This window comes from Camelina sativa, chromosome 3, assembly GCF_000633955.1.
Source record: "Camelina sativa cultivar DH55 chromosome 3, Cs, whole genome shotgun sequence".
NCBI classification, from domain to species: Eukaryota; Viridiplantae; Streptophyta; class Magnoliopsida; order Brassicales; family Brassicaceae; genus Camelina; species Camelina sativa.
Genome location: NC_025687.1, coordinates 25145328 through 25162604, shown reverse-complemented (window position 1 = coordinate 25162604; position 17277 = coordinate 25145328). Strand labels below are relative to the sequence as shown.

At 34.8% G+C, this 17277-nt stretch overlaps 4 protein-coding genes across 7 annotated transcripts in view; 1 reads left to right on the top strand and 3 right to left on the bottom strand.

Annotated features, from left to right (window-relative positions):
* LOC104779294 (zinc finger protein WIP5-like) lies at positions 2680-4754 on the top strand. The gene is made up of 2 exons (XM_010503652.2): positions 2680-3276; positions 4296-4754. The coding sequence occupies exons 1-2, from the start codon at positions 2695-2697 to the stop codon at positions 4752-4754; spliced, it is 1041 nt and encodes a 346-aa protein (XP_010501954.1). The 5' UTR covers positions 2680-2694.
* On the bottom strand, positions 5763-7634 carry LOC104778032 (UDP-glycosyltransferase 89A2-like). Its single transcript, XM_010502393.2, has 2 exons — positions 6616-7634; positions 5763-6235 (listed from the first exon to the last, which is right to left on the bottom strand). Exons 1-2 carry the CDS (start codon positions 7592-7594, stop codon positions 5883-5885), a joined length of 1332 nt encoding a protein of 443 aa, XP_010500695.1. The 5' UTR covers positions 7595-7634; the 3' UTR covers positions 5763-5882.
* On the bottom strand, positions 8562-10710 carry LOC109124418 (zinc finger A20 and AN1 domain-containing stress-associated protein 2). 4 transcript variants are annotated; one of them, XM_010502391.1, is made up of 3 exons: positions 10574-10710; positions 10351-10402; positions 8562-9465 (listed from the first exon to the last, which is right to left on the bottom strand). In XM_010502391.1, the coding sequence occupies exon 3, from the start codon at positions 9456-9458 to the stop codon at positions 8937-8939; it is 522 nt and encodes a 173-aa protein (XP_010500693.1). In that variant the 5' UTR covers positions 9459-9465; positions 10351-10402; positions 10574-10710; the 3' UTR covers positions 8562-8936. The 4 variants fall into 4 exon arrangements, with proteins under 4 accessions (XP_010500693.1, XP_010500692.1, XP_010500694.1 ...); XM_010502390.1 differs by having other exon boundaries at positions 8562-9460; XM_010502392.1 differs by having other exon boundaries at positions 10370-10402.
* LOC104778030 (AP2-like ethylene-responsive transcription factor PLT2) overlaps positions 14573-17277 on the bottom strand; it is a 4509-nt gene continuing 1804 nt past the window's right edge. The window contains exons 3-9 of the mRNA XM_010502387.2: positions 16802-17249; positions 16619-16701; positions 16484-16492; positions 16255-16343; positions 16030-16103; positions 15804-15931; positions 14573-15617 (exon numbers count right to left, since the gene is read on the bottom strand). Coding sequence (XP_010500689.1) covers positions 14881-15617; positions 15804-15931; positions 16030-16103; positions 16255-16343; positions 16484-16492; positions 16619-16701; positions 16802-17249 — 1568 coding nt within the window. The 3' untranslated portion in view covers positions 14573-14880. The remainder of the gene's footprint in view (positions 15618-15803; positions 15932-16029; positions 16104-16254; positions 16344-16483; positions 16493-16618; positions 16702-16801; positions 17250-17277) is intronic.

Below are 17277 nucleotides of genomic sequence, written 5' to 3'. Positions count from 1 at the left end.
TAAAATATATGTAGTATGACCGTAAATTTGTACCTAATTAAATCATGATTAAGAATAAACCGGAAAAGCACAACACGGTACACAAGTTTCCGTAATAATCCAAAACATTCTGCCCATCTTGTCGACACGAAGCAAGTTGAACATTAAGCTGATGAATACAAACTTCGTTTCCCACCGAGAAATGCTGCTTCAAGTCTTCCCACAACAGATGTGCATTAGAGACAAAGGTTACAGTTGACTTGACCTTCGACACAATTGACGAACGAATCCAGCCCACAATCATCGAGTTATGTACTGTTTTCCAGTTCTCATAATCAGGATCACCAATTGGTGGTTGCACAATCGTACCATTGATGAATGATGTCTTGTGTTTTGCTTGAAGAGCATTCAACATATTTAAGACCACTCATTATAATTGACTCCATTCAAAGTGACCGACAAAATCGACGTCCCTGGGTTGTTTGACACCGCCACCGTCTGTTGCACCATCTTCCCTAAGGCTTTGTTATCTGCTTCCCTCATCGTCAAAACAAAGTATAACTCTTAACAAAAGAATAGAAAAATCGAAACTATAGATTGTAAAGAAAGAAAACATTTAGGTATTTTAGATCTCTCGCTCTGATACCATGTAGAATTGGATATCAAAACTATCTTGTCTTGTTTATTCATGCAACAAGAATACATATATATACACCTAGCTTTAAGGTTTTTACAACAACCATTTAAGGTTTACAACAACTTCATAGACACATAAGAGACTAAAGCCCATAATACAAACCTAGTGTTATACACGGTCCAATATGGCACGACAACAACAATTAATACTTGTAAATGTTATGCTCATGCACGCATATGCATATAAGTCACCTATACACATGTGTACTTATATATAGATACATATACATACTGTGTTTGTTATATGTTTTTAAACATTAGTGAAAGAAAAATTAAACAAAAAACAAGGGTCAACAGAATATCAAAATTAAAGTTGTAATAATATATGTGCATGTGGTGCATAGATAGATAAAAATGTTTGGAGAAGAGAGAACAGCGGAGAAACAGAAGACAAGAGACGGTTTGAAAGAACGTACTGATGCAATTGCAAAGTGCAACCACAAAACATTCACACTCGTGCTATCTCGGGAACATCTCATGTTTTAATATTCTCTGATAGTTAATAGTATCAAAGTAAACTATAAGTCAATACAATTTGGACTTATATCATAAGATCTTCGAGTTCACACACATTGCGACCAACATATGTTTGACCCATCTTCACATGTTTGATATTACATAACAAGCAAATAGCTTGAAAAGTAGTATCAATGTTACATTATATATATAACATAAAACATACAAAAAAATGTTACATCATATAAGTACCAAAAAATGTTACATCATATAAGTAATATTGTTTATTACTGCATATAGGCAATTTTGTGTTAGCTAGAAAGCGTATGCATGGATCGGGACGTCAATGAAATTTAGCGAGGACAAACAAAAATCAAACGAATATTCAAATCATTGTAATATAAAACAGTGGGATACTTTGACAAAAAAAAACAGTGGGATACATTTTTTTGTTTTATATTTGGTATTAATGTTAAGAAATGAAATACACATTTACATGTAGATGAATAAGAAAATGGAATTATCATTCCCGAGTAACATGTTTCTGAAGCGGAGCCGACATGGAGACGAGACCACCAAAGCAAGTGCTGTCTTAGATCACAACTATCTCCTTTCCCAAAGCCATCGATATATTATCCCCACAACACATACTATATTAACCTCTCTTCATATATAAATAGGTATATATACTCACACATAACTATCGGTGTTCTATGTTTGATGTAAAGAACAAGCCTTTATATATCTGATTTATTGGGTGACAAATAGCTTCACGTACTAAATTAATTTTAGAAATTATTACTATATATCCATGCTTTAGATGGAATTCAGAGAAACGCATGTTGATTCGTAAACGTTATCAGAAAGATAAATAAATCAAATAATTAAAATAAATATTTTTTTTATCAGAAAAATTACCAAATAAAAAGATGCTTATTTATTTTATAAATCAAACGAAAAATCATTCCTTAAATAATTGTAACATAAAGCACTTCACTCTAGACACCAATGAGACGGTCGCTAGTGATATTGGTCCGTTGATCGATATTGCTTATATGTGATCCATAGAAAACTCAATGTACAATAAAACTTTGATGTCTTCAATTCTGTGAAAATATCCTGCACAAAATAAACTTTCTGATCACTAAATCACCTCCAATTCTCCTACACAAATAAATTTTTAGTTATTAAAGTTTAAAAAGAAAAAAAAATCTCAGAGCGAGGACAAGTTTGAAGTATCTTTTATTTGACTTTATAAGGCATCAACGTACATAGATACATATCAACCATTGCGCGAGTCCCAATTCCCAAAGATGGTTTCTTTATTGCTTCTTCAACTTTCTTCTTAGGTCTTTTCTCCCTCTCCCTTCTCCGTACCCTTTTTTATCATCATGAATATTTTATACCGCTTCGTCACATCTTAAACGTTGCATACATTCATCTATATATACACTCACACACCCATATATATCTACACCACACTCACACTCACATCCCTATCTCATCTCTCTTCTTCTTTTTCTCCTTCTTTTTCTTCTTCTTCTTTGTCTTCTCCTCAAAGTCATGTCTCATCCAGCTTGTTCAAATCTCCTTAACAATGGATGTGACCAAAATAACATCAACTATTCCACTTCTCTCTCTTACATTTACAACTCTCAAGGAAGCTTCTATTACCCAAATACCACAAACCCTAGTTACACTAATCCTACTCCTACCACTTCCACTTTCCCCAGCTCACCTCCCCTAAGAGAAGCTCTTCCTCTTCTTAGCTTAAGCCCCATAAGGCACCAAGAACAACAAGATCGAGCCTATTTCATGGATACCGATCAGATCAGCTCTTCAATCTTTCTTGATGATCCTCATGTAACTGTGGATCTTCATCTAGGTTTACCAAACTACGGTGTTGGTGGTGAGAGCATTGGGAGCTATATTGCTCCTGATGCAGCTACCGAGGAGCAAGAACAAGATCATGACCAAGGTGTAGAGGTCACAGTTGAGTCCCACCTTCATGATGATGATGATCATGGAGATCTACACAGAGGTCATCATTATTGGATCCCTACTCCTTCTCAGATTTTGATTGGTCCTACACAGTTCTCTTGTCCTCTTTGCTTCAAGACTTTCAACAGATACAACAACATGCAGGTATGACACCATTGATTCAAGAATCAACTCTAAAGACTAAACTCATTTCAAGATTTGACTTATTGTTAATTGAGCCTATTGTTTGATGGGTATTTTCTGTATATTTGTGTGGTTCTAACTTCTAAGTACAAACTCATTAATGATTCATGGATCTTTAGGGGTATCATTAGTAATGTTAATTAACAAGCACTAGTACTTTTGGTAATTACTACTTGCCTTGATGGTTAGTAACTCGAGAATAATTAACTTTTAAAAATTTGATGGTATACGTCAAATCAGTTTCAGGGTGTTGAATGATGATGGCTATGTAAGATCGACCTATCAAAGGGGTTTAAGTGGGAAGATTTTCTTTAACCAACAGTCTTTTTGTCAGACTGACTTCTTTCTAACCCTGATATATGCTCAGTCCACCTCCATCTTTATTGTCTCTCTTGATTTTTGTGAACTCATAAAACCCCAAAAAAAATTCTTAAAGAGCCAAGGCAGAAGATTAATGTCTAGCAGATTATTTCGTAAATAGAGACGTGGTTTTGATATATTAGTCCAAAGATAGATACAGCTAAAAAAAATTCATGCCAAAAGCAAACTTTGACATGAAATAAAGAAGCTAAGGTCTACATGTCCAACTTCACTAGTGTTTAATATTTCATATTTATATCTTAAACCATTTTTCGTTAAAGCACATTTATATCTTATATAAGGTTGGATTATTTTGGTACCTGTATATAGTATGTAAATTTATCGTGTTCATTTTACAATGATAACATAGCATTTAATTTTATTAGTTAATCAAATATTTTTTTGGAAATTGTAGATGCAAATACAATCTCAAACAAAAAGAAAATAAGTTTGGCTTTACGTTTGCATTAACGAATTTCAAATGTTGATGAAAAATGATTTTGACTAATATTCAAAAACATTGTTTTTTTATGTAACTCGTAAACATATATATAAGACTTAATCAATCTTACTTGTTGTTTAACTAACTTATTTGTTGTATGAAAAACGTTTTATCATAGATGCACATGTGGGGACACGGCTCACAGTACAGAAAGGGACCAGAATCCTTAAGAGGAACCCAGCCAACTGGAATGCTAAGACTACCATGTTTCTGCTGTGCACCAGGCTGCAAGAACAACATTGACCACCCGCGGGCCAAGCCTCTCAAGGACTTTCGAACCCTCCAAACACATTACAAACGCAAACATGGGTCTAGACCATTTGCTTGTCGTAGGTGTGGCAAGGCCTTCGCAGTGAAAGGAGATTGGAGAACGCATGAGAAGAACTGTGGAAAGCTTTGGTATTGCTCTTGTGGCTCGGATTTTAAGCACAAGAGGTCGCTTAAGGACCATGTCAAGGCCTTTGGAAATGGTCATGTTCCTATTGGGATTGATAGTTTTGGAGGAGATCTTGAGGACTACTATGAGGCTGCTTCTGATATCGAGCAACAAGATGATAGTAACAACAATGAGTGTTGATTAGGGGTTTTTTTTCTTTGTTCTTTGATGCATCAATTGATTTGTATGCATGTGTTCTTTAGTTATGTTCTTCGGATCTTAGTTTTTTTTTTGTGCTGTTTTTTTTATTACTAAGAAGTTAACTAACGAGTTTTCTCCGTTAGCTTGAGAAACTTTCAATTAATAGAGAAAATTAAAGAATTTGGGGGTGCAAACTTAATCAAAAAGACAAAGAAAGCCTAATTATTGAATTTAAATGTCATGTTCAACACATTCAATACATTTTGACATGAACTGTTGATACTTAATTAGGTTCACATAGGTGTTTTTACCTATTTCGATCCATTCTTGTAAACATGTGTGCATTTTCAAAAGTTCAAAACCTATTATACAATATGTCAATATACTTGAGCGTTTGTAAACCATTGTTATTTGATCTTCTTAAGTACATGAAACTAATGATGACATGTGTCATGCGTGAATTTTCTCATCTTATTGATGTGATTGTTCTTTTTGTGTTGACAGGTGAGTGGATCGAAATCCCAAATTTTTTAAAATTTGCAATACTCTTTATGTCATCCTGTTTTTATGTTCGAGTGATTTTTGTTTTTTCTGGTAAAATGTTAAAAAATGATTTATGAATTTGCATCTATACATTGCTAGCTAGTTTTATGATATTAAGATATGGTATCTAAAACCCAATTTTTTTGTTTTGTCCTCTGCTTCTTTCAATAACATGAGGGTTTCAAAATTTGACAATTCATCTTCAATTTTTGTAGGTTCAAATTACTTTTGTCTTTGTGAGTCTCTAGCTAAGTAGAGGCATGATATTTCTTCAATTTTCAGGTTATGTTTTAACAACAATGCGACCAGATTTTTTAAAGGCTTTAGGGCAACTCCAAAGCTGAACAAAGTTTCTAATAAATAAATAAAAAAGAAATATATTAACAAAAAATTAAATATTATTAGTTGTCTTTTATTAGTGGTTTAACCTTAATAAAAAATTAAATTATTGTTGCATAATTAAAATATTATTGTTATTAGTATTTTAGAAACCTTCACCATTTCTTCTACCGTTGGTCTTAGTCATTGAGAATCATATCTTCAAAGAGAACTCAATTCTTTGACAAGCCTTTCTAAATCTTCAGTTTAGCTTCCTCCTGCTCCAGTTGCAGCTTGTGCCTTCTGTCCCATCTCCTTAGCCCGAGCACGCAGCTCGCGTCCACCCTCACCCATTGTTTCACCTATGACCCGACTCAACTCATGCGGGTCAGGCACAGTCTTACCCCCTTCACATACACTAACCGCCACACCCATATGCTCCACTAGTAACCTCGCATCTACAAACTGGTCAGCTTCCATTGGCCAAGCCAAGACCATTGTTCCGCTAGCCATTGCTTCCAACACCGAGTTCCATCCACAATGGCTTAAGAACCCACCAACCGCTACGTGACTCAACATAACCACTTGAGGAGCCCATCCTCTAACAATCTTTCCTCGACCTGCGACCCGATCCTCGAACCCATCGGGTATAGGGTCTTTCTTAACCACCCAAACGAACCGGGTCATACTCTTTTCAAGACCAAGAGCCAGAGCATCACACTGNCCTCACCCATTGTTTCACCTATGACCCGACTCAACTCATGCGGGTCAGGCACAGTCTTACCCCCTTCACATACACTAACCGCCACACCCATATGCTCCACTAGTAACCTCGCATCTACAAACTGGTCAGCTTCCATTGGCCAAGCCAAGACCATTGTTCCGCTAGCCATTGCTTCCAACACCGAGTTCCATCCACAATGGCTTAAGAACCCACCAACCGCTACGTGACTCAACATAACCACTTGAGGAGCCCATCCTCTAACAATCTTTCCTCGACCTGCGACCCGATCCTCGAACCCATCGGGTATCGGGTCTTTCTTAATCACCCAAACAAACCGGGTCATACTCTTTTCAAGACCAAGAGCCAGAGCATTACACTGCTCTTTACTCAAAACTTTTTGACTTCCGAAGCAAATGTAGAGCACAGATCCGTCTGGACATCCATCGAGCCAACTCAACAACGCCTTTGCGTCTACATCGGAATCAGAATCTCCCTTACGTAACCCACTTGAAGAAAGCGGACCAACACCGAAAACCCGGTTCTGACTCACGTTCTGCTTCACATGCTCCATGTACTCCTCTTCAAGACACTCACAAGAATTGAATATACAACCATAGCTTGAAAAATTGATGGCGCAGTCACTTCCAAGATCTTGCGATGGTGGAAACTGAGGGAACAACGAAGGGAGATGCTCTGTTCTGAAAACAGGGGAACCAGGAAGATCCGACAAACAGACAGGCTCAGTTGATTCAAAGACATGAAGATTGCCAGAGACAAAATGGAGAATCGAAGCTAAGAATGCTCCAGAGCTGAAGAAGGCAAAGCGAGGAACACCGAGATCTTTAGTCCATGCAAGGAAGAAATCAGAGATGAGAGCGACGGGACGATTAGGATGAGAACTTAACCAGTTGAGGATAGGCTCTCGAAGCTGACAAAGAGAAGCCATAACCAGAGGGTTTCCAGAACAACCGAGGTCTTTAACGTTTTCAACTCCGGAAGGGATCAAAGGATGGTGAGGGAAAGGTAAAGTGACGGCGGAAACGGAGGATGGATGAGTGGAGAGAAGAGAAGAGAGGTAGGGAAGGTTCTTAGGAGTGACGATGACGGAGACTGTGAGGCCACGAAGACAGAGTTGATGGGTCAAGTCGAGAAGAGGAAGAAAGTGGCCTTGTGCTGGATATGGAAACACCATGATGTGCGATTTCAAACCGCTGTGTTTAGTGTCCGGTAGCGGCTGCGGCATTGCTCCGTTCATCTCGAGGTTGTTGTGCTACGATGGTGGTGGTATAGGTTAATGTGTGTGGTAACGTACGTTGACATATGCATTGGCATTTTATATGTCTACATTATAATAATTATTGTGTCTAGATTTTTTGTTGACAAAAAAAAAAAGAAATCTTTAATTAATGAGATTATATTGCATGTGTAAGCTAGTTTCAATATGAACCCAAAGGAGGAAAAAAAGAAAGAATGAAGTTAGTAAAATATTTATATTTTTTGTCCTTAAATGTCTAAATAGAAAGAAATCTACGTCAAATTAGAAATAAAAATTATATTAAAATCATGACATTCGATTTTATCTATATTTGGCAACGAAATTTTAGAAGTAAATAACATATTTAAAAAGTTATATCAAAATAGTTTTATATATTTTTGATTAATTTGAGAGACGTAATTAGAAGAAAAAAAATGGAAAATGCTGAACTTTCATTCTATTATTTGATCATGACAAAAAAAATTATATTTTTACTGCTATTTGTAAAATACTACGATACTTAGATTTCGTGTTAAGAAAACGTATAATTATGATATTTTAAGGCTGGCCCGTGTAAGAGTGTAGTTAGTATGAGTGGAGACAGACTAAAAAGCTGAAGTAAAACTAGTGTACGCTTGTTTGCCAATCTCGCGGTTGAGACAAATGACATGTCGCCTTTGGTGAACTCACTGAAACGGCCAAAACAACCAGTGAAGCAACAACAGATCAGTCGTCAGTGATGACTCAGTAATGAGGTTTACTATAATGTCTTTTTCTTCAAAATTTAGATTTGAGCTTAAGAAGATAACACTAGGTAAATTTTTAGAAATTGACAATAAAAATGGTATAGTAACGAAATCTCCCATTGATGAAATAATAGGAGAATAACTCCAAAAATCACACTCTATATGCTGTTGATTAAGGAAATTGAAATGTCTTACCCAACAAAATGAGAAAAGAGTCAGCCTGAGACTTAAAAGCTCCCATTGAAGGACAACCATAAGGTCTTTTAAATAAGCTTTCATGTAGCTACAGATACAAATCTCAATATGATACAAGACCAGACGGGGAAACACACAGTGCTCATAAATAAGAAGAAAGAAACACATCAAAGCATTTTTTTTTAAGAGCACATATCTCTGCTTGCAAACAACAGATAATAGAAAGTTTCACACCATAAATATTGCAGAGAGATGGAAGAAGCTAGAGATCAAGCACGCTTTTCATTCGACCTTTATATAAAACCTTTTTAACATGAGAGAGATACTTGAAACCAGACACTGACAGGAGGAAGGAGACATCACCGGTGGACCTGAGGAATCAGAGAAGTTTACTTAGAATTTCAGATTTTGTCAAGCTTCTCTGCTTTCACAACTGGGTTCGCTTTAGCTATAGCTTCTTGCGCAGCAGCATGGTAATTGAAGGAGCAGTCATGTATGTCTGCATAGCGGTGTGTACCACAGAAGAGGTTACCACAGCGACATTTGAATCCAGTCAGGCCAACCCGCTTATTGCAAGTAGTACATCGGCTTGGTCCCTTTGGTTTTGCAGCTTCTTCAGGTGCTACTACCTCTGCAACGACTTGCACAGAGGATGGCTGCACAGAGACAGTCATCGGCTCAACGGATTTGGTTTCAACATCGACCAACGCAGCAGTAATGGTTTCCTTTATGATGTTGCTAGATGATGATGTTCCAGACACTGCAGAAGCAAACTTAGCCCCTTGTTCCTGTTGAAACAACATATCCTTGTGACACTTTGAACACATGTTCATTGTGGCAGCGCTTCCAAAGAAACCGCAGTTGTTGACGCATAACTTAGGACCTTCAGGTGGGCTTTGGCATCCTGTCTTGTCGTGATCCATTTCTGAACTTAAAAAAACAGTCATCCTCAGTTACAGTAAAACAGAAGAAACAAAACAATTCTCAACAGATTCACTATAACTCTATAAGTACACATAAACCCCTGAGCCGCCTTGGTGACAAAACATAAGCAGATGGCCATATTCTTTTCATGAATCATCATATCACTATACATCTACACACTAGCTATGAGCCCTTCCTATAAATGAAGATCTCAAATACGTACAAGCCTAAACCAATTTTTCTACTAAAACGAGAACCTGAAAACACAAAAAAAATCCTACTAAAACCTGACATAAGCAACCCAAGATAACATAAGTATCTAGATTACCTTACAGCTAGTTGAATATAGAAGCGTAAATGAATCATTTTGTAAACAGCAGACCAGCTAATCTTATATCTATTTCCAACACTTGTGAGAAATGACTTCTTATATCCTATCAAGCTAAAAGCTTTCATAGCAATTCATTTCAAACTTCCAAAACATGCAACACAATTAAATCTGATTTCCATCAAAGTATCAAACACTACCTTTCTTCTTAGAAATGGAAATGTTAAAAACCCCTTCTTTTTTTTTTCTTCATTTCAGCAAAACAATTACGACTTCCCATAGAAATTCATAACAAAACTCAAAAGCATACAAAACCCACATAGCTAATCTCAAGTTCAAACCAACACTACCTCACCTCTCTTCACCCAAATGAAATCTTCAAAAATTACAACTTTCCATTGCAATTCATTTCAAATTTCCAAAACAGACAAAACCACACATGCAAATGTTACCCAACAATCTCAAATCATGAAAACCATGATTGATAAATAAAAAATAACTAAAAAGAATCCACATCAACAGCTTATAATTGAACCCTAAAATGAAGCTAGAGATCAAATTACCAAAAAGCTAATCTCACACCTGTTTGCCCTTGAAGCCTTGATCGATCGGTCCCTAATCAAATAAAAAGGAAACAAAACCCACCACATGAGTCGACAGAACAAAACCCTCCAACACAGAGGAGACATCAAAATCGAAATCGAAAATGAAATTCAAAAATACCAAAAACAGATTACAAAGGCAAAAGTGCAAAAGAACAGAGAAGAAGAAGAGAAACCCCCTTACCCTACGAATCTCTCAGAACAAGATCGTCTCTGCTGGAGAGATCCAGCAGAAGCTGAGAGGTTGAGGAGAGAAAGAAAGAAATAAAGATCGATTTTTTAGGCTTTTTTTTTTTTTTTTTGGGTATCTCTCGTCGATATTTTTTTTTTGTAGCGACGTTTATAAATTGTCATTTCACACCGTTTGTGTTATAGTCGGCTATGTCGTGTACGCATCTAATTGGCTCTTTCTTTTGATTTTTTTTTCCTTTTTTGTTTACTCATTTCAAATTTTCAATTAATTTTACTTTTTTTATATGAAAAAAAAAGTTATTTATTGCTTCCAAATGTTAACTCACTTTTTTTGAAACGGAAACTAGAGATTACATTTTTTCAAGAACATAACCAATAATTTGAAAATGACATAAGCTTTTTGGTTAATATCTAGAATCTTATTATATAAAGTATAGTTTCAAAAGTTACTAACTCACCGTATGGTGACATGTGTTAATTTCAAAAATTATTAACTCACCAGAACGTGACAATTGTCAATTTTACACAAATTTCTAATTTTAAAAGAATTTTTTTTACTAACTCACCAAATGTGACACGTGTCAATTTCAAAAATAACTAATTCACCTGATCGTGACAAGTGTCAATTTTACACAAATTTCCAATTTTCAAAGAAAAATATTTTTAAAATATCAAGAAATTTAAAAATAACTAATCATAAAATCTTATTATACAAGGCTAGGTTTACAAAGTTAAGGTTAGGTTTTCAAAATTAGACATTAACATGATCATGACATGTGTCAAGTATACTGAAGAGATGTTGACATGTGTCAAATATTATTATTTTTCAAAATAACTAATTAAGATAATAGAATTAAATCGACATATAATTTACATGTTAATATCTAAAAAACAATTTCCTAAATCAAAAAGGAAAATTATCAAAACTTATATATTATTCATTGTACGGTAATTATATTATGTGTTTTTTCAATTAGATTTTGACATGTATAAACAAAAATATAATGCATTAAACCTGTATATTTTCATTAATCAGTAAACAGGAAATAACAAATCTAAAATGAATAACATAAGTTATGTCAAAAAAAATATTATTTTTGAAACGTAATAGGAAAGCTAATTAAGAAAATAACATTATATCCACATAAATTTACATGTTTATATCGAAAGCTTTGACTTTTTTTGATATAATTTTGTTTATCTATTATATCGAAAGCTACATAAATTTACATGTTTATATAGCGGTCTTTGATTCTTGCAGGTTACTCAATGGAAGTTGTCATATGCAATGAAATGAGATCAAAGTATATAAAATCCGCTATATTAATCGAGGATGGAGACACTGATGGATGTTCCAAAAGTGATTCTACAATTAGTTGCGTTATAAGTTCCGAAGTTTTATCGATGGTTGGTGTTTCTGATAAAAATCCAGAGTTTTCTTTTCTGGATAATGTCAATGATTCCAGTACTGAAACAAAAGCTATTTGATCAAGTACTTAAGAAACGATTTTGAAATTTGGAAAGTTAAACCATTTTAAAATTGGTTTCAAATCGGATTTATGTGGTTTTTTATCTGATTCAGTTAGTTACGTCATAAGTTCCGAAGATTTATCGATGGTTGGTGTAACTGATCAAAATCTAGAGTTTTCTCTTCTGGATAATGTCAATGATTCCGGTACTGAAACAAAAGCTACTTGATCAAGTAATTGAGAAACGATTTTGAAATTTGGAAAGTTAGAATGTTAAACAATTTTAAAATTGGTTTTAAATCGGATTTATGTGGTTTTTTATCTGATTTGGTTCGTAAACCGTTTAAACCTAGGTATATAGAAAAATATATGAGAACTTTTGATTTTGTTAGAAATAAGTTGAGAACAATAGGCGGACGGGCGGGGTAAAATAAAAATAATTATAAGGAAATAAGTTGATTTTCTTTATCCAGCGGTCTTTATTTTAGTTAGTCTTTGACAAAAGTTTTGGTGGAATATAATTTAGCTTCCGATTATTGTAATAATTTTTATAATATATTTAAAAATTTTGTTTAGCGTTTAGAATTTAGTTTTTTCAATAATTTTAAAACCCGCACATCGTGCGGACTCTTATCTAGTATATAATATACCTGAATTTTTTTTATTTTTTCATATGGCTATAGTTTTATAAATGTGAGTGACTTTTTATTTTTAAAATGTCTTTTATATTTTGAAAGTTAATATCTCAAATGGAACAAAGTAATGTAATGTAGATACCAATTTATGATCAAATCTCTTCTTTTTTTTCCTTTTTTTTTTTTACTTTCTCATATCTTTGGTATCTTTAAAATTGATGGATTGAGTTTTGTGACAATATTTGCCAAAATTATGTTAACTCAATTGACAAAAATTCCAGAAGTTTGAAGACAAAAAATGAGAGCAGATTAGCTATTTATTTATCCCTTGTTGGTTTGGACCATTTGTTGAAAAGAGAAGACAGAACATATTTGATTTTTAATACTGTTATAAAATCGCATTCACCACACTGCTTTCAAATAAGAAAAAAAATCAACTAACTATTCAGGCAAATCAAATCTGAAATCTCAAACTTGTCTCCTCGATGCTTCAGCTCTAGTTTGCCTCAGAAACAACATTTAACTTCATGTCAGTGGCTGTTTCAACTTTTCCTGATTAAGGATTCTCTGTTATTATTATCGGGAGGATCATTTCATAGAGATGATGACAACATGGTTGGTTGGTATGGTTTTTGTCTTCCCTCTCTCGTGACTAGATATTACTTCTATGTTTTAGTGGGTTTGTAATGGGTTGGATCAAAAGCAAATTTATGGGAATTTTTTATCCAAAAATCATAATATTATTTAAAAATAAATATGTTAAAACTTAAAAGCAAATTTGTTACTTGTGGTTTAAATCTCCACCATCATAACCTTATAGTGTAACATTGAAGATTATGTTGCTTAAAGCTTGGAGGTTAAAAAGAGTTTGCGGGCAAATACACTTTGATTAGACTTGATTTTTCCAAATAATTTTCAAAGTATTTGAAGGTTTTTGGAAAGCAAGACGAAGCAGAATCTTTTGGTCAAAAAGGGCAAAAGAATATAAAATTTAATAGCTATTCATCATTAATATCAGTTCTATCAAACTTCTTCTTGATTAAGTTAAAACCTTGATTGTTATTACATCTATGGACAAGGCCAATATTGGATAAAAAAATTAGGATAAAAAACCAATTGTTTGATAAAAAAAAAAAAAAAGCATGCAAACGAGTGATACCTTGAAGTGTATAAAATCATTTATCATAGAGAAACAGTCCTTCTAAATAAAGAATTTGGCAAATTCTATACGAATGATCCAAGGTTTGGTGCTTAAAGCAATGGAGAAAAATGGTAAAAAATTATTAGAGGATGGGGTAAAAAGATTTGAAAGACAGAATAGATAAGATGATGAACTGAATAATTATGTAATTCTGTATTATTAGTTTTATCAATAAAGATTAAAACATTTGATAAATAGGTGAGGAGACAAATTGTTGCACAACTGGTTTCGCATCTTTATTGTTCTTGAACTGTGAGCATTGCTGAGTCTTTATTTCAACAACGCTACACTACTGATAGTCTTTCTACCAGCAGCGTTCTTCAATTAATTTCTAAAGAATGAATGTAATAGTGAAGTAATCGTTTGTTTCTATGGGACTAAACCCCACAAATCACCATTTGCTCAGACTTATAGTAGATAAAGACGGATCTCGAACTACCCATATTTTTCCATATTCACAGTTACTCCCTATTTAAGTTTATATATCATCCTTAACCAGTTGACTACCTCCCTAACATTCTCCTCACCGGTACGATTTAAGGTCGTCTCCCCATTTGAGGTTCCAAAAGAAAAACTTTTTAATAATAAGCTTAAATTATGTACACACGGACTAAAGATGATGATTATGCACTACACTTGTCACTTACACTGAGAAATAAGCTTGTCTAATCAAATAAAAATAAAGAAACAATAAATATCTTTCATTATAAACGAATACAAGTTTGAGAAATTAGTCAGAAGGGTTAGCTTTTAAACAAAATTTGGGTACTTCTACTCTTACTATAGTACCCATATATAAAAACACTAACCCTCGAGGACTCTGTTAACCGCCGTCTACAAGTTTATCATCTTAGCCGTCAAAAGTAAAAAATGAAATCCTAAATCCTCTTCTAATCAAGAAGACACCAGCCGATCCTATTGCTTAAGGAAATTAAAGTAGCTAATTATTCCATACCCTACCTTGCCTCGCAAGAAATACATAGAAGTCATCTTTTTATTCATTCCACATCGTGAAAACACCTCCTGGATTCGATCCCTGATCAGATTCTCCAGTACTCCATCCTCCGTACCCTGTGGCTCCAGGCATATCGTAATCGACTTTCACGGCCGGAAACTCTTCCTCAGCCGATGATCCAACGGTTGTGCTTGACCCAATCCCAATCCCATTGTTTCCAAGAAACCCTAAAGTGTTGTTATTGTCAGAGATAAAGCCATGAAGCAAACCAGGGTTACTCTGAAGATAAGCATTGTAGAGCTGCGAGTTGTGACCAGAAGACTGCAAGTAATTGTTGGTTTGTTGTTGGTGAAGATGAAGCTGTGTCTGAATGTAACTATAGGAATCATGAGCGCTATTATTATACTGAGACATATCGTTGTTGTTCTGTAGAGTAAGTAAAGGCTGATGATGAAGATGCTCAAAAGGTTGTTGAATGCTTAGTGGATAAGGTTGAAGTTGAAGCCTAGAGCTGGAAGCAACAGAGCTCGAGCCGCTCGCTGCACCATACTGATGGAAATTTGAACCGATAGCTATCATTTCCTCGCGTTTTCTTGATGATTCTAGAGCTTGAGCTTCTTTGAGACGTTTAGCCGCACCACCTCCTATAGGAAGTGTGTTGCTCTCTAGGATGGCTTTCACATCGTAACGGTTTATCTCAAAGTTTGTAACCGCATTTAGACCTCGGAATTTTATTGCAGCTATGTCGTATGCTTCTGCTGCTTCTTCCTCCGTGCCTAAGCAAAACATACGAACTAATATAAGCCATGACAATCTATATAGACGTTTATACAAAACTTATATCTGTATATAAATTTAAATCCTTTTATGAACTTACATTAGACGTCTCCAAATATATTAAGATGTGATTTGAGAATTATATATCCACGGTTTATATAAGACGTATTCGTATTTATACTTACTGAACGTTCCCAAGTAGAGATCTTTGTTTCCGGCAACTCGTCCGATCCTTGCTTGCCATCTTCCATGTTGATGATGTCTTGTTACTCCACGGTACATGGATGCACCACGTGAGAATCCACTACTTTTCCTGCAATTGATTACGCGAGGTTCTTTGATTATATTAGAATGCTGCCATTTCTATTTGACATAATACATTCAAGGTCTGATCAAAAAAGAGGAAGCCACCTTCTTATAGAGGCCACAAATTCTTGTCTCGTCATGTGTTTCATCTCCTCTACTTCCTTCTCATAGCTAGTTATCTAAACAACAACAAAATAATATATTAAAAAAAAAATTTAAAAATATATATATAAATATAGAGAGAGAGAGAGAAGGAAATAATGATATTATCGTCTATTACAATTACAAACATCTATTTATATTCCTGAAAATTTGAAAGAATTCACTTACCGGAAAGTTGGTAGTAGTAGAGGGACCCCAATACTTAAGTGCAGCTAGATCATATGCTCGTGCTGCTTTCTCTTCTTTGTCATACCCACCTGAGTTTATCATCCGATTATATAAGTATAATATACTTTTAAAATCAAAAATACAATGGCACCATAACGAGAGGAAACAAGAATCAACAATATGTCGTTGTAGTTTAATGGTAAGAATTAAAAAAACAAGAATCATTTACCTAAGTAGACTGAAGAGATTTCGAAGTAGTTCAAGATTCAAGCATCAAGAATGACAGAATAGAGAGAAACATAATTAGTCCAAAATCAAGTTTTTGATATGAGACAAAAACAAAATAATCAAATAATTCACTGACCTTGTCTTCCTTTCCTTGATTGTCCTTCTCTTCTACAGCTATTGTCCCAAAGATGAGCTTCATATCTACCGGTCCATCTGTGTCTATTACATCCAAAAAACACATAGCATATTTATATACCAATTTAGTTATATATTGTACTCAAAAAAATGAGAGTAAATTAAAAGTGGAACTCATAAAGACCTTGTAACGCCACGATAGATAGAAGTTCGTTGTCCAAAAGTTTCCAAAGTTCGTCTCGGTGTAGCCTCAACAATGGCTCCTCCACTTGTATTAGTAGTGCTGCTACTATTATCGGCGCTGGTCTCACCTGGCGAAGCTTTCACGGTGGCGGCTACTGCAACATCAGCTCCGGTACTTCCCATGGAAAGAGTGAGAGATTGCAAATTGTGTGCACTCTCTTGAAGCTCAAAATTATTAGGAGTGTTAGAGGCACATGTGACAACTGTAGGTAACAAGCTATTGGTTTGGAAGTAGTAATCAGAGTCGTTGGTTTGATGAATGTCGTTGTAAGGTACGAGGTTGTGGTCGGGTTGATGATTATCCGATTTGTTCACTCCTAAGAAATCAGCCACTTTTGGAATCTCTCCACCTTGGCCGCCTCCACTGTGTGGATTGATCATATTCCATTCTAAGAAAGCATACAATTATAATTAATT